Below are 22,904 nucleotides of genomic sequence, written 5' to 3'. Positions count from 1 at the left end.
CAAAACAAACATTCCGCGCCGAAGTAAGTTTCTTATTGTTTGGTATTTACAAATATCAGAAAAAATGACATTCCCTCAAGCTCATCAAATTGAATTAATAGCACTGGCAGAATTAGCAGGAATTTCGGCAGTTCCAGGCGTTTACCGGTAATAGTTCAAAAAATACATTCGCATAACCTGTATCAATGCTTGAAGATTTCAGTAGCATAACCTTATATATCAGTGTTTCGATATTTTATGATAATAAATGTAACATAATGGACTGTCACGATTATTAATATATTGAAATTTATCAAACTTAAATAATTTATTGATATTAGAAACATTAACGATTTATATTTACAGCATCATATTGGAACTTTTAACACTTCAAATATCACCAGAAGATATATACATTCTTTTGAAGCAAATATGCCCAGAATTAACTGAAAAACAAGCCACTAATAATATTGAAGATATGCTTGACACAGCAACCTCAACTTAATACATATCTATAAGCTTAATTTAGAGTCATATTTGAAAATAAAAATGCACAAGTAATTATACTTTTATTTCTCATTATGTGTATTTTCACAGAACATATTAAACATTATAAATGTAAATTACATTGTAAACTTAAAACATATTACTTTCAAAATATAGAAATTTCACTTTATATCATATCTTACACAAGTAGTTTTAGTATTTCTGACAACCTGCCCTTGCTAATTTATCAGCCATTTCATTTCCATGGATTCCAACATGACCATTAACATGGTTCTGTAACAGTAAGGTCAATTGTTTTTCAAATAAAAATTAAATATTATTTTCAACATGTGAAATTAAAACAACCATTACTCTTACCCATGTTACATTTAAGGAACTAAGTGCCCTTTCCATTTCCAACAACTCAGTTTTATTTATAACAGGTTTATCAGTTGAAGTTTTCCATCCATTACGTTTCCATTTTGGCATCCAATCATTTATGCAAGAAATAAGAAACTGTGAATCTGTATTAATCTTCAAGTTCTTGATACCTGCTTTCTTTGCCTGCTGGCAAGCTGTAGTCACAGCTTGAATTTCTGCCATATTATTGGTTGCTCTACCATCAACAGGTCGTGATACATTTCTATAATTAATAGATTTGAATAAGATTTCTATACAATATTTAAAACTGAATGTAATTAAAATGTGTAAACATACAAGGGATGGTCATCACCAAACCAAACACCTATTCCTGCTTTTGCAGATTCACGACCATTTCCACTACATGCACCATCTGTATATACACTCACATATCCATCCTTGTCAGTAATATACTCCCCAGGTGCTCTCTATAAATACAAAAGTACAAAATCCATTAAAATTGTGCTGATTATATATATGATAAAAATACATACATTTACATCACGATCATTGCTGATAGGTGCTGAACATATTCTCCTTTTTGCTGACGTTTGTTCTGTTAAATATGGATTTTCATCAACAACTTTGAAATAGTCCCTTGGCTGTGATAGTGGTCTAATAAAAATTTTTAAATAATGTATATATTCTTTCTATTTATTACTATATCTTACTATACCTTTTAGTAAATGTAGGTGCATCTGATCTACCACCATATTTTGGCTCTGCATTTGCCCTTTCATTGATGAACGCTTCAGCTTCTGCTTTTGTGTGAAATTTTTTGAATGCACAGCCAGAAAAATTGTTTACTTGATCTTGACATTCATTCCTTATTTAACAGAAATAGAAAGTTTATATCAAACATAATTTAAACAGCTAATTCAAAAAGTCAACATTTATTACCAGGTATTATAAATTCCAACATTTCGACCTCTGGCAACAGCATAATAATTAAATGCCATGTTTTTCAATATATTTTGAGCTAAATATATTTGATTTAATCTCATTTATTATTAGTCTATGTAATCCCTACAACTTATGGGAAAACTTTTATAACATCACACTTCAAAATTTATACGAAATACAGAATATAGAATACAGTAGTAGTCTGTTGTTCAATTGAACTACAAATGAGCGTTGTTGTAACCGTTGTAACGTTCAATTTTTCATATTATATCAGCAGTGACCACAGATACAAGAAGAAGAAAGCGTCATTGTATCCAAGGCGGTCAGGATTATGGGGTCCCAGACACCCCAGGCGTATTAAAATCTGCATGCTGTTTCATCAAATCTGTCGGAGCGTGTACTTTGACAAATACAATATTATATATATATATATAGGCAACTCATCTGGTGAGGTTAATAGTATTTAATATATTGTATTTAGTAAGATTCAACTTGTTACATTAAAATTTTTAATTTTTTTGTCATTACTGGGTTACGGTGCGGGGAAAGTTAGACACTTGTCACAGGCACTGTATGCTCTTGTTACGACACTGGAGTCACCGGTGCTTCGGGGTCCCTACCACCCCAAGATGATACCACGTCGGTATAGGTCATATCCATCACTATCTTGCAAAGACTATTTCGCGATCTGTTAAGTTTTTAGTTTCTATATCTTCCTATTTCCGGTCAAATCCATCGCTATCCTCTATTCACTAATTTGCGATTTGTTCGTTTTTAGGTCTTATATTTCGCTAGATCCAGTCATACCTATCACTATCTCGAACAAGTGAGTTTCACGATTTGTTCGTTTTTCGTTCTTATATTTCGCTAGATCCGGTCATACCCATCACTATCCCGAACAAGTGAGTTTCACGATTTGTTCGTTTTTCGTTCTTATATTTCGCTAGATCCGTTCAAACCCATCACTATTCCTAACAAGTGAGTTTCACGATTTGTTCGTTTTTAGGTCTTATATTTCGCTACTTACTTGGGGTCCCTTACACCCCAGATGCCATAATGTCGGTATGCAGAATCATCGGTGCTTGGGGTCTTTAGAACCCCGAGACAATATAATTTAGGTATACAGAATCGTCGGTGCGCGGGGTCCTTAGAACCCCGAGACAATATTATTTAGATATACAGAATCGTCGGTGCTTGGGGTCTTTAGAACCCCGAGACAATATAATTTAGGTATACAGAATCGTCGGTGCGCGGGGTCCTTAGAACCCCGAGACAATATTATTTAGATATACAGAATCGTCGGTGCTTGGGGTCTTTAGAACCCCGAGACAATATAATTTAGGTATACAGAATCATCGGTGCGCGGGGTCCTTAGAACCCCGCGACAATATTATTTAGATATACAGAATCGTCGGTGCGTGGGGTCTTTAGAACCCCGAGACAATATAATTTAGGTATACAGAATCGTCGGTGCGCGGGGTCCTTAGAACCCCGAGACAATATTATTTAGATATACAGAATCGTCGGTGCTTGGGGTCTTTAGAACCCCGAGACAATATAATTTAGGTATACAGAATCGTCGGTGCGCGGGGTCCTTAGAACCCCAAGACAGTATAATTTCAGTATGCAGCATTCATGGTGCCTCGGGGTCCTTAGACCCCCTTAACGATAAAATTTTTGTAACCTACATGCAGCTAGCCGTAAGAAATTATAAAATATGATTATTTTTAATGTTTCTTAGTATATTTCGTTTGTAATTCTTTTGTAATTAACAATTTTATTTAAATCATAATGTGACCCGAAACATTTCAATAATATTTTATAATAAACAGATTTTGCGACAACAGATATCTGTATTTGATTAGAAATAATTTGTGATTTACAAATATATCATTTTTATTGTTTGTGAGTGAATAATTTCATAATTATTTACAAGTTTGTTGTATAATAAATAATTGTAATGCGCATGCGCTACAGATCCGGTCGTACCCATCACTACCTCGAACAAGAGAGTTTCACGATTTGTTCGTTTTTCGTTCTTATATTTCGCTAAATCCGCTCAAACCCATCACTATTCCGAACAAGTGAGTTTCACTATTTGTTCGTTTTTAGGTCTTATATTTCGCTACTTACTTGGGGTCCTTAGAACCCCGAGATATTATAATTTAGACATACAGAATCGTCGGTGCCTGGGGTCTTCAGAACCCCGAAACAATATAATTTAGATATACAGAATCATCGGTGCTAGGGGTCCTTAGAACCCCGACACAATATAATTTCGTTATACAAAATCGTTGGTACTTGGGGTTCTTAGAACCCCAAGACAGTATAATTTCGGTATACAGAATCGTCACTGCTTGGGGTCTTTAGAACCCCCATAGTATATAATTTAGGTATACAGAATCGGTGGTGCGCGGGGTCCTTAGAACCCCGAGACAACATTATTTAGATATACAGAATCGACGGTGCTTGGGGTCTTTAGAACCCCGAGACAATATAATTTAGGTATACAGAATCGTTGGTGCTCGGGGTTCTTAGAACCCCAACACAGTATAGTTTAAGTATGCAGCATCCACAGTGCTTCGGGGTCCTCAGAACCCCGCGACGATAAAATTTTAGTAACCTACATGCAGCTAACCGTAAGGAATTATAAAATATGATTATTTTTAATGTTTCTTAGTGTATTTCGTTTGTAAATCGTTTGTAATTGATTGTGTGTCTATTTTTAACAATTGTAACAAATTAATTCTTTTGTAATTAGCAATTTTATTTAAATCATGATGTGAGCCGAAACATTTTAGTAATTTTTAATAACAAGCAGATTTTGTGACAACTGATAACTGTAATTGATTGGAAATCGTTTGTGATTTACAAATATATTATTTTCATTGTTTGTGAGTGAATAACATCTTAATTATTTACAAGTTTGTTTTATAATAAATAATTGTAGCTCCTTAATACCCGAATATGACATCAGGTCCGTATGAAGAGGGCACAATAAGTATAATTTTTTTTCAGAGTTTATTTAATTTACTTCATTTCTTTTTTTTTGCTTATTAAATAAGCTCATCGAAGGGGAATAACATTTACGATTATATCCCTCTTCTGAGTCTCAGCCGAAGACCCCATTTATTTTACTTCTTCCAGTTATTTATATAATTTTATCCCTCATTATAGGCCAAGGCCATCTCGGTAGTCCTTACATCCCTGCATTCCTTACATTCCTGCAACCCTTAAATATCATATTTTTTTTTTTTTTTTTTTAACGTGGTGGAAATCTTCAGAAAGACACCTTCAGCCCCCCTGGGGAGGGGCTGGAGGTAGTGTGGGATTTTTACCCACTAAAACCACCACGGTGGCCTGCACTAGGGCAGTAAGGAGGGTGCTTGGACCCTTCGCCATGTGCCAAACTCCGTCGACATCGGGGGCCACACCCGATGCCGGCATTCCTCGGGCCGCGTGCAGTGGAGACCGGGGCCCCAGCCCCGAAACCCTCTGGAATTCCTTTACATCCCCCATTCCGTTATATTTCAGCATCCCTTACATCCCTGCATTCTTTTTATCCCTACATTCCTTCCATCCCTACATTCTTTTCATCTCTATATTCTTTTCATCTCTAAACTCCTTGCATATCTTCATCCCTTACATCCCTACATTCTTTTCATCCCTACATCCCTTACATCGCTTCATCCCTCACATCCCTACTTTCCATACATCACTTAATTCCTTATATCCCTATATTCTTTCCATCCCTACATTTCTTTCATCCCCACATTCTTTCCATCCCTACATTCCATACATCGCTTCATTCCTAATATCCCTACATTCCTTACATGTCTTTATCCCTTTCTCGCGAAATTCTCGAAAAAAGCGCCCCCTAGTGGCAAAAATGCGAACTAAAATTTCGATGTTGAATCAGCGCCATCTGGTTTTGGAAAAAGGCACTAAATCATGCTCAATTTTTGGCCCTCTAGCGGCAAAAATGTGAACTAAAATTTCGATGTCGAATCAGCGCCATCTGGTTTTGGAAAAAGGAACTAAATCATGCTCAATTTTTGGCCCTCTAGCGGCAAAAATGTGAACTAAAATTTCGATGTCGAATCAGCGCCATCTGGTTTTGGAAAAAGGAACTAAATCTTGTTCAATTTTTGGCCCTCTGGCGGCAAAAATGTGAACTAAAATTTCGATGTCGAATCAGCGCCATCTGGTTTTGGAAAAAGGAACTAAATCCTGCTCAATTTTTGGCCCTCTGGCGGCAAAAATGCGAACTAAAATTTCGATGTCGAATCAGCGCCCCCTGGTGGCGAAAAAAGGAACTAACTTACCTTTACTTACCTTTGCTCGAATCAGTCTTTATAATATATTTATTATAAGGGATGCAGATATGTAAGGAATGTAGGGTGAAAGGAGTGTAGGGATGAAAGGAATGTAGGGATATAAGAGATGAAGAGATGTAAGGAATGTAGGGATATAAGGGATGAAGCGATGTATGTAATGTAGGGATATAAGGGATGAAGAGATGTAAGGAATGTAGGGATGGAAAGAATGTAGGGATGAAAGGAATGTAGGGATATAAGGGATGAAGAGATGTAAGGAATGCAGGCATGTAAGGAAAACAGGGATGTAAATGATGCAGGTGTATAAAGAATTTAGGAATGTAAAGAATACAAAAATATAAAGCATGTTGGGAAGGCAAAGATCTAGGAGATGCGCATGATATACAAGGGATGCGAAAGATACATTAAGAATACAAGGGATGCAAGTGTTGCGGGGGATACGCAAGGGACGTAAATTACATGAAGGGGATGCACAAAGAATGTAAGGGATATAAGAGATGCAAGGAATACACATGAGATGCAAGGGATGTTCAAGGTTTAGAAGGGGTATAGAAATACTCCTGTAAGCTCTGTGAGTCCCACTAATAACGCCATCTTGTAATGAGGTCCACTAAAAGGGCAAAAATAATAAATAATATGGATGTTACGCCAAGTTCCTTAAGAGGGATAAAATAATAAATATTATATCTTATGAGTGTATTCAGTGAGTTCAAAAAATGAGGCTACCGTTCTCTTAAACGGTTGCTAGAAGACTGAGTAATTTTCACCGCGCTCTAGGTCGAATGGTCGAATGGTACTTACCTGATCAGTCGTGAAATCTCGCGATATGATTTTTTACGTGGAACAGAATTATGAAGAGTGATGCAAAATTAATTAATATGTACACATATTTTCGAAAGTAGTAGGAATAAGTCGACTTTTTGTTACGGACTGAAAAGATCGCAATTTCTATAACAGCTGATGTACGGAAGTGAAAGAGTTATTATAACATTATTTACAATATGGCTAATTCAAAGGTAGGTACAGATTTAAAAGATTTATAGTTCTTTTACCATACAAATTTTAATACGTAAGATGTAAGTTAATTGTCTTAGTTACTATATCTTTCAATAATTAAAACTTATCTTTGATTTTTATTAGAAGAATAGCAGCTGGCTGATGCCATCATTTGATTGTGAACCAGCCAAGAAATCACCAGCAACTAAACGTATTTTTTCACAAACACTGAAAAATGATATTTCACAAATTCCAAGTTTTTATGAAATAACTCTGAAGAAAAAAAATATAAGTAGTCTGACTGCTTTATTGGAAGCTTGTGAACCACGAAAATCTAATGAATTGGTTGTAAGTAAACAAAAACAGCAAGAAATTTTAGATTGGTTAAAATACAAAATAAAAAGAGGCCAACCCTATGCATTGATTTTGTGTGGTCCATCTGGTTGTGGTAAAACAGCAACAATTAAAGTTCTTGCCAAGGAAAATAGTTTTAATGTTACAGAGTGGATTACTCCTATTGATCAAGCTATGGATGAAAATAGTAATTTATCTTTTTCAAATGAATTTGCAAATAATTATTCTCATTTGGTAAATAGTTAAATAATTCTCAATTATTTTTCAGATAGAGTAATGAGACAAGGAGATAGATTTGAGGAATTTTTAGTTAGAGCTACAAGATATAGTTCAGTCTTCAGGAATCAATCTAAACGTTTACTTCTAGTTAAAGAGTTTCCAAATGTCTACTTTGAAGATAAAAATAGCTTCCATTCCCTTATACAGTAAGTAAAACTACTGATTTATATTTTTCATGTTGTTACCTTGATTATAATTGACTTTTACTTATAGAAGATACTTTGAATTTGGAAAGGAACCTATAATATTTATATGTACAGAAACAGGAAATTCAAAATTATTGCAAACATTATTTCCACCTGATATAAGACAAAAATATGGCATTGATCTAATCAAGTAAGTTCTTAAAAATTATTACATTTTATTTTAGCTTTTATTATTTGCATGTACTTATACCATTTATTTTTACAAATTTAGTATAAATCCTGTTACACAAACCGCGATGAAAAATGCGCTAAAACGAGTATCCAGTATTTTAAATTCTATTGCTGGGCAGATGTTGTGTGTTTCTCAAAGTAAAGTTGATGAGATACTATCAAATAGCATAGGAGATATTAGAAATTCGTTATTAAATCTTATTTTTATTTCGTTGAAAGGTAAGTAAGGTAATTATATCAGGTTTGACTTTGGAAAGTTATATTACTTTTTGTATTACAACAGTACCTGAAGAACAAGAAAACAACTGTAGCAGCAGAGAAGTAAACTTAGGACTACTTCATGGCATTGGACGAGTAATTAATCCTAAAAGTAAATATAGGTTTCTATAGTTGATAAAAGCGTAATACTTCTAATAAGGGTAGTTAATAATACAATGAAATTGATAGGAACCAAGGATGGAAATAGCTGGAAGTTTGTTCATAATCCTGATGAAGTAGCAGCTTTTTTTCAATCACAAGCAACAGTATTCTTGCATTTTCTTCAAGAAAATTATTTGAATACTATGAGAGGGATAGATGAAGTAAATGCTTGTGCAAATATTTTAAGCTTAGCAGATGCTTTAAATTCTGAATGGCGGGTATGCTAATTTCTGTACGAAATAAGCAAATTACATAAGACAAATTTTACTGAAGCTACTTTACATAATTTTCAGGATCCCAAATTAACTAAAGTTATTTTATCCTTCGCTGTTCGAGGTGTGATGGTATCTAATGAAAAGCCAGTTTCTGGATGGAATCCTGTTAGAAAGCCACTAAATGACCGACTTGATCAGTTAGTAAATATAGTAGTAGTATTATGCAATGCCAGCCGTATTGGCAAACTGTTAACATTTTACATCTTACATGTTTATAAATTACTGTTTATGTAGTGAATGGTATGAAAACATAATACAACATTGTTATTTTCATAGGACAAGATGTCTGGCAGCAGCCGAAGTTCGGTGGTACGAATCTATAATTAACTCAAAGTTAAAAAATACAACGGAAGTATCCAATTTAGATCTTGAATCAGTTATTGATGAGTAACACCACGAAAAGGGTTATAAATAGAGAAACTCTGATTTATTTATTATGCTTTATTTTCTACTATTATTATGTAAATGTAAATATATGATCAAAACTTGAACGATACTAATCTCATTAAAATTGTTTATAGTTTTTTAAGTGTTTGTATATATTGTTGAATAAAACATTTTACATTATTATTTGTCTCTCATTTAATACCTTAGAGCATATAACAAAAAGCAAATATTGGCGCAAATTACATTGATAGATACTATAAAAAAAATTCATTTTATATAATTTATACACTTTAAACAAAATCATTTTAATATAAATATTTCTATTGATAGTACTGTCCAATAACAAATTATTCCGATTTCCACCATGTACTTCTTATAGAGTTTCATTCGAATTTAAGTTTATTTAAAAATAAAAAAATTTACTTTCTTTAAAAACTAAGGCCGATGGATATCGAAACATTTTTAGACAGTGTAATTAGACTCTTGGCAGTTAAAAAGTAATTCATTAATTACGAGTTAGAGATACAACGATATTTCTAATTATAATTATAATAACGAGTATTTTATTAAAAATATACGAAGATCTTACAACCTATCTTGTCTTCATAAATAATTGTTAAAGATCACGCCTAACAAATTACAATATATTTGTACATCAATGTAAACTTTGTACGTATGCTAAAAATATCGTATAGCGTTATTTAGAAAATTCACGATGGGCTTAAATATTTCCTAGAAAAAATGCAGTAGCAAGCAGTCTTCCACTCCAAATACCTTAAATATCATTGTGTATCAAAAAACTATTTCAAATAATTTGTATATATAATGCAGTCTCACTGTTTTAAATATTTTACGAGAGAATCAGGACAATACACAGAAATTTGAGAAATACTAAGCCAAATAAAAGTCAATATTACATAACTTTAAATATACTATAAACATACTTGTAAAATGAAATGAAGGTATTTGTCTAGATGAAAGAAGAAGATTAAATATTCTTTCTCTAGTCTATCAGTATAAATAGAAATGATTGTTATGAGACCAAAATGAAATATTTACAAAAGTGGATTCGTTAATAGAAACTGTCGTAAAAACTACGCCTTTGAAAGATTCACTTCCTCTATCGTTGAAATAAGATTGTCCAGACCAAAGAGGAATCCCTCCTCGTGGTTGCCTTGTTCCCATGGCTCTCTGTGGGTCACCCTCTGGCCATTTGGTAACGACTGCGTCTTGGCGAAATCAATCAACCAAACGCCAACTTTGTCGTTGTCATAGATCATGAAGATACTGCTGCCAATTATCTGAAAATTAAGTTACATATATGATAAGTAGATATTTAAAGATCAAATACTATTTCTATTTATTAAATTACAATGTTATTTAAGTTACAAAATAAAAATAAACGTACTTCGTGAGTTTTGAAATATTCAGATGCCTCAATTTTGGCGCGGAGACTCTTCAGCCGTGCGAATAGTTTCACGCGGGTGGTTTCGCGCGTTCCCAAGAACAGCTTCATGGTGTCAAGAACTTCCTGATGGGATTTTACTTTCTTCAAATCGGTAATCGGTGGTGCACCAGGTAACTTCATTGCCTCGATCCTGAATCCATGACTACAGGTCGAGCTCTGTTGTTCACGGAACTGCATGTACCGCAATTTTGTCACAGCACGTTGTTCGTGTTCCTGCTTCGTCGGCGCGTTTGGATCAACAGCGATCATTTTCTGGTAGAGATCCGGTCTCGCGATCGTCTTTGACACTTCGGATTCTAGGAACGTTCTTGTACCCATCTTGATATCCATCACGTGTGGATCGTTAAAGCCGAAGAGTAAATCCTGCAGTTCGATGAATGTCTCCCCTTTGTAATCCACTTCTCGGTAGTATCTATAAATATAATGGAAGCTTTAGGCACATATATTGGCATATGTGCTATTTGGAGATACTTTTATGTCATGAAATCGTCATAGAAATTTTACATTTCCAAACTGAAGATTTAATAACCCAATAATTTGATATAAAGTAGCTTAATAAATTGTTTATAGAAATGATTAACTAATTGGTAGAAGAAATAATTTTAATCAAATTACTCTGTTTTATCTTTCATTTACCTTGGTATGCAGTCCCGAAGGTCTTTGTCTTTGCTGAGGGCTTCGTAAACGATCCTTTCAGTATTTTCTGCTCCCCCTGTTTTTCTCTTCCAAACAGTGCCGGGTCCAGCCGGAGCGAAACCGTCCGGGTGTCCCGACAACTGGAACCAGGATTTTAATCTGTTCTTTAGCAGAACATCACTGGCTGGTGCTGTTAAATCCAAGGCATTCTGAAAACAAAAATACAGAGACGTTAGATATAAGAAATTTGAAATATTTAAATTAAAATTTATCAAAATTTGGACAACAATTTATTTTGGAATTAAAGAAAAGAATACAATATTTATTAGATATAAATTTCTATATATGTAAATTTTTTGTTACATTATAATGTATTTCAAAGGCGCCAATCAGTTGTTTAAATAATAAATACCAATTTACTCATAAATATTTAATTTCAAAACGAATAACAAAAATGTCTTTATTATTACAAGAGAGTATACATATGATTACAAAGAGGAAGGACATTTTTAAAAGACCAGTACCAATGCTAGAAATTTTAACGAGAGGTCCTCGTCTGGCATAGTTGCGTCGGAGAGAACCAAAGGGAACTGTTCCATCTTCTGTATCGTTGCTGAATCATTGGGAAGTTTGGCAAGAGCCCTGGTGGAACTAGATCCAACACTGTTGGATCGATTCGAGCCCATGGATGTGCTCCTTCGCCACTGACGAAAGGCACTATAGGTGCTGCTTGCCGAAGCATCCTTCTGTCTTCGATGTTCCTTATGATTGGAATTATGGGTAGGTCTCGTTTGCTCCTTGCTCGAAGGCTGTAACCAAAGGAGACTACTAAGAATTCAATCCAACAAGGACCTCCTTTTCTTTTGTAATTAAGAATTCGATTATAATAAATAAAACTTAGTTTTATTATACTTTTTTCCATTGTTATTTATTACCTTAGTATAATTTTATTTCTTGTATACAGTTTGACTAGTAATTAACATGGGTTTCTTTAAAGGACGCATATGGTGTGTCATTGGTTTCTAACATCTTAACCTTTGTTTTTCAATATTGGGAATTCTCATTTAATTAAATGAGAAAAAATTAACGATAAGCCTACTTTTGTCTCGGTAGATTTAGGAAATATAAAATAATACAATATTTATATTATAGATACATTAATGAGTGCTATGCTTTTAAAAATAAAAGAATACTACAATTAACATGGCTAGAAGAAAGATGTGATACATCATTCATTAATGTAACTGACTAGTACTATGTCAAAGTAGCAATGAAAACCGCAAGAAATGCTGATGAAAATAAGTATCTTTTTCACGAGATCAAGAGATTTCTTCTTTCGTTTTTTCCAAGTGGCTGTTCCGTAACTTATGCGTTTCGTAATCGAACTGAATGCATGAATTAACTCGAGTGCATTTTACGTCAGCCAATCAAAAGCGAGGATAGTACGCTAAGAACAAAGTGCGCATGCGCGCACGTGGTCCAGCGCATGCAATAAATTGATAAGAATCATTTAATTGAGTTTAGTGAGCCGCGAGCGACTCGTGCTAATTGATGTATCACAGTTACACTTTAATCCGATTATAAATGTATCACGTGCGTTCCTTGGATTAAGTATTGGGAGAGAACAGCCATGATTAGGTCAATTGACAGTACGAAGCGCATAACGTTTGCATATGTGAATGCTAGAGGCATTAAGCGAACATTGTGCAGGAGGAGCACGTGTTTTTTGAAATATTACACAATCAATAGAGTTTATTTGTAGAAATATTTAAGCAGATTATAATATATGTTACTTTATTTAAAATTTTAGAGTTTATCAGAATGGTGTGTCTTCGGGAGACGAAATATTTCGTTTGGTTTTTAGGTTAAGTTACATCAGCTGAACTTCTGATCTTTAACCATTGCTCTGGAGATAGCTAAAACATTGAACTGAATAATCGCGGATTAAGGACTACTGATTTTGTTATAAATTATTATTAAACACACATTCGTGTATTAATTTAGAAATTGAATAATTTATCATCTTTTTTCCAGTAGTTCTGTACTACAAATCAATTTATTACATGCTAAAACGTACCACTAAAGAAGATAAATTCACACATTTTTTGTCCTGAAGAAATAATCTGTAATAAATTGATTTAAAAAGTGTTCATTTAAATTTAATCAACTTTTTTAGTTTTTGGAGGCTATTAATAATTTCAAAAATTGTGACCTTTTTTTAAAATATGATATTGTATTTATAATTTTAAATAAAAAATTATTCAATTCCATATTCCTGTTTTCTTTTTATTATGTTAAACGGTAATATTTTGAAATCCTTTAGACATCTTTCTCTTGTCGGAAAATTGAGTAAATTTTCCAATGCGATTGCAGCAATTATTCTGGACAGATTTTATGCAGCAGGCTATTGTACTTGGTAAAAGAAAACCTTCTAGGTCACAGACGAAAAAAACATCCTGCAGTTTCGTGTCGGTTTACAAAGCATCCAAGATATTTTACGTAAATAAGAAATCACCCATGCTTTCAACCTTTTACATTATAATATTGGGTCACGCTTGTCTCACAAATATATTGTACCAAAAATGTCAATTAAGCTCCCAGATATAATGTATATCATAAAGATAGAAGACATCGAATTAAGAATTTAAATAAATTACTCCAAGCACGGGTTCATCGTCCTCCACATATTAAAGATACATACTTTAAATCTATCTCTGATTGATATATTTTATATTAAATCTTGTTTTTGTATAAAATGATTTCTAGATCCCAAGAAATATTTCAGGAATCTAAAAGTACCGTGTCGTACGAACGATAATGGTCATCGTATTCGAAAATAAAGTCGTTATTATTATTATGGGCACGTTATTATCGCAGGTAAGCGTGCTTCGATGGCGATCAAGCAGGTGGTTTGGCGTGGAATTTGATTTTGCGATACGCCGTTCATTTTAATCCACTCGACAAGGTCCGAACGTGAGGACATCGCGAAATCAAGCTCGCGATTTCGTCTTGACGGTTAGTATTCATAAGGAAAAATTTCATACGTGAATGCCATGAGGGTCGTCGGTGAACAGCGCCACAAATTATATATGTAGATGCGAATAATTAACCCTAGAACGGCGGACCATGGAGAGAGGCCGAAATTTACAATGTTCTTTTAAAATTATACTTCCGATATATCAAAGTCTTTCGTTTAAAAGATATACAGTTATCTTTAAGTTAATATCAATTGGGTCACGATTGACCCAGACTCCGCCGTTCAGGTGTTAATTAAACAGGAAAGAATAATATTTGGAGTAGCATCACCAAAATGGTACGAAAGAGGTTTCAACACGGACAATTTTTCATTTTCACTATCACTCTGATTGTCTAATATCATATATGTCTACGTATTCGAGATAAATCAAAGTGAATCACTCCATAAGCAATTACAGGTGATACTTTTGCTATTGTTCAATCATGGTATACAACAACGTGGTTGTATATGGCTACGAGGAATCGGTGTCGCAAGAAGTATTGTCATAACGATAATTGCAACAATCGCAGACTAGACGAGACCGTATAACTGCGCAAAAACAGAAGGCTGAATGTTCGCATTCTACATATAACGGAGTACGTTTCTGTCTATTTGAACCTTCGGTTTTTTCCAGTGTGATTTTATGCTGTACATAGATAACTGGTAATGAGAATTCTTTTCTACTGTACAATTTATGTAATTTATTATTTAATATTTCATTATTTGTAACGATACGAATATTTATATTAAGAACAAAAGGAAAGTAGTCAGTTTGCACTTCGGACGTCAGTGAAAGTTTTCTCCAAGTTTCACCTTTAGACTGTGCTCTCTTTTGTGTATTAATTTGTGCATTCTCCTATTTAACTTTTTTATAACTATTTAATAAAAGGCTATTTATAACTATTTAATAATTTTTAAGGGACCAATGTAAAATTTAAAAAATGATAATAATATGAAATATAGAATGAAATTTGAATTGGGGCTCTCTCCATGGTCCATCGTCCGAGGGTTAATAACTAAATTAATTTACTCTAATTGGATCGAGCATTTATAAAAATCTGAACGCATGTTCTGTACATATAGAGAATAAATTAATTTATTCCAATTGGATTTTTGTACTATTGCAGGAAAATACTGGAAAAATACCATAGTACTACGAAAAAGAACATAAATAACAGCGAAAAGCAGAAAATTTCTTTGTTCAACACGATTAAAACAACAATGTATACGCACGTCTGCCACAGCCTTCGGACACACAGCAGGCAGAAGGAAAAAGAAGCGTGTAACTTACTCACTTTGCAAGTAGAGTCATATTTTACAGAGCATTGACGTCACTGGTGTATTCAGATTGCATTGTTACAGATAAGTTTCAATCGAGCACCGTTCCAGTTTTCACGTTTAACAACGAGCGCCAGGAGATAAGACAGATCCACTGTGCATCCCGTTCGATAAGTAATTTCAAGGGGAAAAATTGTTTTCCTTTCATAATCATTACATTTTTCTCTATTTATCGCAATATAAAACGAAAACACTTTAATTAATTTTCCAATCAATCCTTTGGTGACCGATGAGACATTAAGGTGCTGGATTAATTCAAACATTATCAATCGATTTCTGAGGAAACTTCAAATAAAAAATATTGTCACTGTTGTTTGAAAAATGTCAAATCCCAATTCACACCACTGGGTGATTAATGGATTCGAAGATCAAGAATATTTTTTATTTATTTAATTCTTGTCAAAGTACAATAAACTACCTTAACTGTGTTCCTGACGAGAAATTCGCATTGTTCACGATAAAACGAACGACAAAATTTTCATCCAGATTGAATATCATCGTCCAATGACAATGACCACAGCTCGCGTGCGTCAATGCTTTGATAAAAATGCGAGCATGGCTTCTTGTTTGCTCAGCAACGGCATCAATTACACGGGGTGTTTGCGAAAGCTTCAGAAATGATTTCTATATTTAAAGTGAAAAAACTCGATTCGTATCCAAGATGTTCCAAATTTAAGTAGCAGTTGGAACGAGACAAAAATTTTCTATAAATTGTTAAATGTATTATTACTTTGAATAAAGTTTTCTAAAAACTTGTTGAACACCCGAAGTACATATATTATATGTTACACGAAGGAAGCTCGGTTGTTGAATCACGTTTTTCACAGTATCGTTCGCTAATTTTCGTCGGTCATGAATCACAGAGGAGACGAGCCTTTTTTTTTATTTCACACCTCGACGAATCGCATATGCGAAACAAGCAACGTCAACGTCGAGTAAGCAAGGGTTAGCGACGATTTGTATGCAGAGGAGCGATGGATAATTCGTGGTTGTTTTGCATTGTTAAGGTGGAGTTTGAAACTACTCAGGCGTGGATGGAAATTGTATTGTATTTATGGAGATGAAAATTGATTTTTATATGGTAGTAATTTGCATTTAAATTTTTCATCACGACTGTTAAATGTTTGCTTTAATTTATGGTAGTGATATAATTTATTCTGAGCGCTAATTTACAGCAAACTTTTAATTAATACAAAATCGAAGATGTTAATGTACTTATAAAATCATATCATTATTGACTATTCATTTCTTCGTATAAGAACTTGATTATTTATTAAAAAATAAAGAAATGACGTCTGAGTTTTCATACCGTGGAAAACAAGATCATAAAAATTGAAACAGCTGAAGTTTATTACACTAAACATGACTCTCACATTCGAACAGATAGTAAGACAAATAACATGATAATCGTATGCCATAGTGTGATAAGTTCTGATTAGTTAATAAAATTAATATTCGAATGTGTGGTAATAAAACGAGTGGAGTCATTTGCAAGACTTGTTCAAATGGAAAATTGTTTAAAGATAGAAATGGATAAAGAATAAACTCGATCAGGTGTTTAAAATGAAAAAAAAATAATCATCCGTCATATGCATATTTTCCAATTAACTACTGCTATGAAATTAATTAATCAGCTGTGAATATATTAGATCCGCACATATCTTTATTTTGGACAGGCAATAAAATGTGACTCTTATAACAAGGAAATAATTACTGATTGTAAAGACTGAAATGAAAAATTCTCAACAATAATATATAAACATTCCAAGCAAGAAGACATTTACAATTAAATTTACAATTTATCCGTAAGATTTTCTATGTTATAATAGCTTTCAACAATTGTGCTTTATTGATGTTAAAAGCATTCATTCGGCGGCAGTGTCTAATTTCCGTCATCGTGTAATTTACATGGAATTATACTTCTTTATTATCCTTTACGTAATCTTTCGTAGCACGATACTTTCGGTATTCTTTGGTTTCTTTTCAGAAACATCTGCAATCTTGCACAAGAAAAATTTCATTATCGAAAAATTTCCTGTGGTTATATGCATCGAATTCGTGGTGTCTCTCATGGTATTCAAAATGTGTAAATTTCACTTACAGAAAAGACGATAGAAAGTTAGCTTTCCAAATTCAAACGATACGGAAATTAAATGCCAGAACGACGTCAATTGCATGATGCATACACGCATACGAGTATACACAGCTTGTTGTCGTTTTAAGCAAATGAGGGTTCTAAAATGTCGACCAATGATCCCCTGTAAACGTGACCCCACAGGAAAAAAACAATTTATAAATCAAGCCTGATTTTATATTATCGTCGATCGAAAGTAATTTTATCACTTGTTTACACTCTTTTTCATTTTCTTTTTCTACAGTACAACGTCAACACATTAAAATTTATTATTCATTGAAAAAGCTTCTAAACATTTATAATTTCATTTGATTTTATAACAGTAGGCAGAAGTGAAAATTGAAAGTTCTTTTTTTTCCAGAAGAAAATTCAATGTTTTGTGTCCTTTTTAAATTGAGAATTCATAGAATCTTATGAATCATAAACACTCACGTGATTTTCATACGAAACATCATTTTTATACGATATTTTATTCAATTTTCTCATTCATATCACACACCCACGCGGCGCATTAATGTTTGTACTCGTGATTGATGCTACTACGTTATGTAATCGAAGAAAAAACCACTTGTTTATCAATGAAAGTATTATCTGTACGAGCATCGAACTTCAAATGAATAATTATCAAAACACAATTTATCGTCAGTTTGAAAAGAAAATGTTTGAATCACCTACTTAAATTAAGCGATTAAAGCAGTATGAATGATTTATTTTATAATTTAATCACTCGTAACGTGATTAGTTCCTATTTCAATTATTGAAAATTTTCAATAAATAATTTTCGACATGAAATAATTAGTGAAATTGATAAGGTATCTGTTATTAGTAAACATAAAGCGCATGTGTAGCTTTTAATGAAGGAAATAATGAAGTTTAAAAGGTGTTCGATATCTGCAGATAAAATTACTAACAACTGCAATGCAACATGTGGATAATAATTACTTAATAAATTACACAATCGCAATTCCTGTCAACACCCTGATATAGTCACTTAAATGAAATAAAATGTAGAATTGATAAGCTGACTCGATTTTATTATTTTTAAGTTATATTAATTTGAAACGATCCCAATCTGAATAATTAAAATTATAGCAAACACTTGAAGTGTTAAAAAATAATTAAAAATCTAATCACTACCTTACTATCTTAAATAATATTCTTTCAATTTAAATAGCAACACCAGATATCTAATCAACATTATTTAATATCTTCCCACTTCACTTCTTAGAGGATCATCATTTAATCTTAAGATCACTGATAAATTACCTTTCCACGCTGTGTTTATCGTCGATTATTTTTCTTGCTTAGTGTAAACATTTCCAAATGTTACAAAGTTTATCGCAAAGCATCCAGAAGTATTAAGAATTTAAAATATTCGAAGATCCATCATTTTCCTAATGAATTAAAATTCCTCTGGATAAATTAATGTTTCTCAGAGCAAATTCATTTACAGACACGCACTCGGACATAGAAATGATTACCATCATCGGTGTTTATAAACAGTTAAATCGCTAAGCAGTAGAAGGTCGTACTAAAAATACTCAGCAATCTACGCGCCTCTACGTATCTAATTACTGCTTAATTAACATAAATAGCTCGATGAAAAACAATCGTTCGTGTGTTTACCATTGACGTAAATAGGTAGGGGGTCAGAGTGGACCTGGACAACCCAACAGGTAGACTAATTACCCTACCAAAAATTATTGGAATAAGTAAAAATAACATTAATCAATTTATAATTGATGTGAAATTTGATTACACATAAACAGGTAAGAGTTTAAGTTAGGGGATTCCGATCACCTCAGACAAGGATCCTAGATACGTCAATGATGTTTACCCAAAATGATCCTTAATTGAAAGCTTTTAGTCTGAAATAGATGTTTCGATTAGAATCTTGTTTAATTTTTTTCTTTTTTGAAATCTATGTGTTTACTTGTTTTCGAAAGGAACCGACATTTTTCAACACTTTCGATCATTGAGATTTTCACAAGGATACTTTCATCTCATTGCTATTCCATCTTCCTGTTGAACGAGTGACCCATGGACCACGTGAGACCAGTTTTTTAATAGTCTACCAGTGTCTCAGGAGATCATTGGTCTCCAAAATAATTCTTTTTGTTTGGTTCCTTATTGATGATCGTTTTCGAAGAATTTCAGAGAATTTACGAAGATACTTATGTAATCGATGTGGTATTTTATTAATTTTTTTGTTGTTGCGAAAACTGTTCCCTACAATTTAGGGAAAATCTACCATTTTTCCTGAGAAAGCTTTATTTGTTCGCGAATGTACTTGGATGATTCTATTACGTACAACTACTGTTAGTTTGAATAGACTGATATTTAAATAGTTTCTAGATAAGATTCATTCAGAACGATCGTACGGTGAAATGTTATTTCGCGTCCTTTCTCATTTTAATTTCAAATCAATCCTATCCAATTCTGTATTATCCATATAACAAACATATTTTGAAGCTTCCCGATACTTATCGCTGTGCGAATTAAACAGGATATGTAAATTATACTGAACTTTTCAGAACACTGATAATCCCCACAAAAAAACGTGTAACCATAATTATATATTCGCTGATATATAATTATGGAAGATAAGATCAATATATCATTCAACATAGCTATTATGAAACACTTAACACCTTAAATCAGTATTTAATCATTTTATTATAATCTTTGTATAGATAAGATTATAATACAATCTTTTTTTATAAGATTATTGCATATCGTATTTTGAAATTTGGAACATCTAAAGTCTAGCATGATTTGATGATAAAAGTATTCCTAAATAGCATGACACAACCTATACCTGCAATGATTGACCCTTTTCGGCGGACCATGGAGAAAGTCACAACTCCAATTTAATTTTGTACTTCATATTATTTTCATTTTCTAAATTTTACACTAAATCGCTTTATAGTATATTTTCTTTTTTTTTAGGAAAAGGGTCAATTATTATATAGGGATGAATAATTATATACATTACCCTGTATTAATTAAAAGCTCAAGATCTAATGAGGATGACTGCATAAGGATTTTATTTGAAATAATTCATTTGACTCGTACATTTTATTTAGTAAAGTTTTCGGCTATGAATGATGAAATATTATCGTGACCCACTGTATGCCCCACAAATCCTATTTTAGCAGCAGCAACAAGCATATCTATACTAAAAACTGTGTCACACTATGCCTCTAGCTATTTCTCAATCTTGTATCAGGATGCAGTAATGACGCGTTAATATCGTGTCTTTGAAAGAGGTCGATTTAATTCATGGTGATTTAAAACGGTTTATGTTACGAGTTTAAAAACCCAGCTATTTAATGAAGTAAAAAAAAGAAAAAAAAAAAGAAAAAAAAGAAAGATTAAGATGTACCATGCAATAATTGACATCCTAAGCTAGATTTTAATATTCTGCAAATAGAAATGTATTTCATAATTTGCATATCTCTACGTTATTTTTTGTTCTGATTTGGAAGATATACTGATATCATATTTTTTCTTTTTTTTAATTTTAATAACGTTGTTTGTAATAGAAAATTTATGGACTCGTTGCTGGTGAACTGACGCTAGAATTTTAATGCGAGATTAAACGAGCACAGAATTACATTTGTTAATATTAATAACTGACGCATTCTACTTGCACGTATTATTATGTAAATTCATTCGAAAACATCGTAAAATCCGTAGGTAAATGTATTCAAAAATGATTGAAAATAAATAATTGTTTCCATCTGAATATCAGTTGCACCACATTTAACGCGTTCAATGCAACAATTATCTCCTACATCTCAATTCCCAATTAAAATTTATTTTATGAATTTTGTTTTCTAGCTGTTAATCTTTATTCACAGCACATTTGTTCTAAAATTGCAAAGTCAAACAATTTTATCTTTTGGACGAATTTACGAGACAAACAAGTTTTAAAAACAAAGAGGTTACTCGAAGAAAAAAATAAACAATGTTCCACCGAGAAAATATTATTTCTAAGAAAAACATGGTATATTTTTGAAAACGTGTGCTCGCCGTTAAATTGATTATACACGAACCGGAAGTAATTTATACCCGCTGCGCGAGGATAAACGAAATTCGATTGTCGACCACGTGGATGGATTTCGAATGGACTCGATTTATTTTTGGCCAGCTCGTATCATTAATTATAATCACGATATTTGCATTCTATAGAAACGTGTCATTATCGTGAATAACGAGCAATGGACTGATACAAAACGACCTTTAACTCTGATAACTCTAATATTAGGACACTGATTAGCGCTGCCATGTGTCGTCTAAAATTCTTAATTGTTTTATTAGTTATGAAAATATCACGGTAAAAGTATTCTTTAAGCTCTGCACACAGCTATGATTTAACAACTCTTGATACATATATTTTAAGAATAAAAGTATAATCATTTTCACTTTTTAAAAAAAAAGTGTACAAGATATCGATTTAATAAGTAAATTGATTATTCAAAAACAAAACCAAATCACATAGAACCGGTATCGATTTACTATAATATTCATAATTAAAAAAAAAAAAAGGAAGAAGAAGATATATATTTATGAATATCGTTTTAATATTCATATTCAGAGGCATACATATATTATGAATAAAATATTCTTTGTGAAAGAAATTAAGAATTCGAAAAAAGAGACTAAACTGCATATGTTCGGGAGACTGCAAGGAATAATAAGTAGAATATTTTAAAGGATGTGGTAATGTATGGTCATTGGAGTTATATTCTACATTCTCCTTGATTGACGTCGTTGATTACGTATCTAAAACTATGTACCTTGATTTCTCTGAAGATATGTTCATATTGTGAAAAGATAAAGATATAAATCGAAGCATATTTTGCGTCTACTAAATGATCGATTTTCGTTCAATTTAGGCAGATAATTATATCGATAAATTTCTTGTTGGAATTTGATCGATGATCCCCTAATCTATGGTAAAATTTCTAGAGAAAAACTTATTATCATTCTGATTACAAGACTAGCGAGAAATTTTGATAAGGCTACACTCAATTCAACTTAAATACAAGATATGCGTTTAGATCTTATTTATAAATATTATGAAAAACACAGGA

The 22,904-nt window shown here is 32.7% G+C and overlaps 4 protein-coding genes across 10 annotated transcripts in view; 2 read left to right on the top strand and 2 right to left on the bottom strand.

Annotated features, from left to right (window-relative positions):
• Positions 1-11: 11 nt before the first annotated feature.
• On the top strand, positions 12-484 carry LOC117605391 (uncharacterized). The gene is made up of 2 exons (XM_034326671.2): positions 12-147; positions 346-484. Exons 1-2 carry the CDS (start codon positions 65-67, stop codon positions 482-484), a joined length of 222 nt encoding a protein of 73 aa, XP_034182562.1. The 5' UTR covers positions 12-64.
• A 134-nt stretch (positions 485-618) lies between these two features.
• Positions 619-2,067, bottom strand: rnh1 (ribonuclease H1). Its single transcript, XM_034326670.2, has 6 exons — positions 1,786-2,067; positions 1,562-1,711; positions 1,380-1,500; positions 1,183-1,313; positions 844-1,108; positions 619-759 (listed from the first exon to the last, which is right to left on the bottom strand). The coding sequence occupies exons 1-6, from the start codon at positions 1,887-1,889 to the stop codon at positions 679-681; spliced, it is 852 nt and encodes a 283-aa protein (XP_034182561.1). The 5' UTR covers positions 1,890-2,067; the 3' UTR covers positions 619-678.
• A 4,028-nt stretch (positions 2,068-6,095) lies between these two features.
• On the top strand, positions 6,096-9,341 carry Rad17 (Rad17 checkpoint clamp loader component). Of its 3 annotated transcripts, XM_034326558.2 has the most exons (10): positions 6,097-6,828; positions 6,903-7,141; positions 7,266-7,662; positions 7,744-7,900; positions 7,968-8,090; positions 8,172-8,350; positions 8,415-8,501; positions 8,579-8,769; positions 8,845-8,963; positions 9,103-9,340. In XM_034326558.2, the coding sequence occupies exons 2-10, from the start codon at positions 7,127-7,129 to the stop codon at positions 9,215-9,217; spliced, it is 1,383 nt and encodes a 460-aa protein (XP_034182449.2). In that variant the 5' UTR covers positions 6,097-6,828; positions 6,903-7,126; the 3' UTR covers positions 9,218-9,340. The 3 variants fall into 3 exon arrangements, with proteins under 3 accessions (XP_034182450.2, XP_034182449.2, XP_076544128.1); XM_034326559.2 differs by having other exon boundaries at positions 6,096-7,141; positions 7,269-7,662; positions 9,103-9,341; XM_076688013.1 differs by having other exon boundaries at positions 6,097-7,141.
• A 274-nt stretch (positions 9,342-9,615) lies between these two features.
• Positions 9,616-22,904, bottom strand: part of IP3K1 (inositol-trisphosphate 3-kinase-like protein) — a 31,238-nt gene continuing 17,949 nt past the window's right edge. For 2 of the 5 annotated variants that reach the window (XM_034326564.2, XM_034326565.2), the window contains 4 exons: positions 11,842-12,126; positions 11,318-11,526; positions 10,622-11,093; positions 9,616-10,514 (listed from right to left, as the gene is read on the bottom strand). In XM_034326564.2, the coding sequence (XP_034182455.1) occupies positions 10,308-10,514; positions 10,622-11,093; positions 11,318-11,526; positions 11,842-12,126 (1,173 nt within the window). In that variant the 3' untranslated portion in view covers positions 9,616-10,307. Of the gene's footprint in view, positions 10,515-10,621; positions 11,094-11,317; positions 11,527-11,841; positions 12,127-15,566; positions 16,819-22,904 lie in introns of those variants that run through there. The other 3 variants (XM_076688014.1, XM_076688015.1, XM_034326566.2) reach the window with 2 other exon arrangements.

The sequence above is a fragment of the Osmia lignaria genome, chromosome 3 (assembly GCF_051020975.1).
Source record: "Osmia lignaria lignaria isolate PbOS001 chromosome 3, iyOsmLign1, whole genome shotgun sequence".
Taxonomy (NCBI): Eukaryota; Metazoa; Arthropoda; class Insecta; order Hymenoptera; family Megachilidae; genus Osmia; species Osmia lignaria.
The sequence above is the reverse complement of the archived record's forward strand: the minus strand, read 5'-3'. Positions and strand labels throughout refer to the sequence as shown.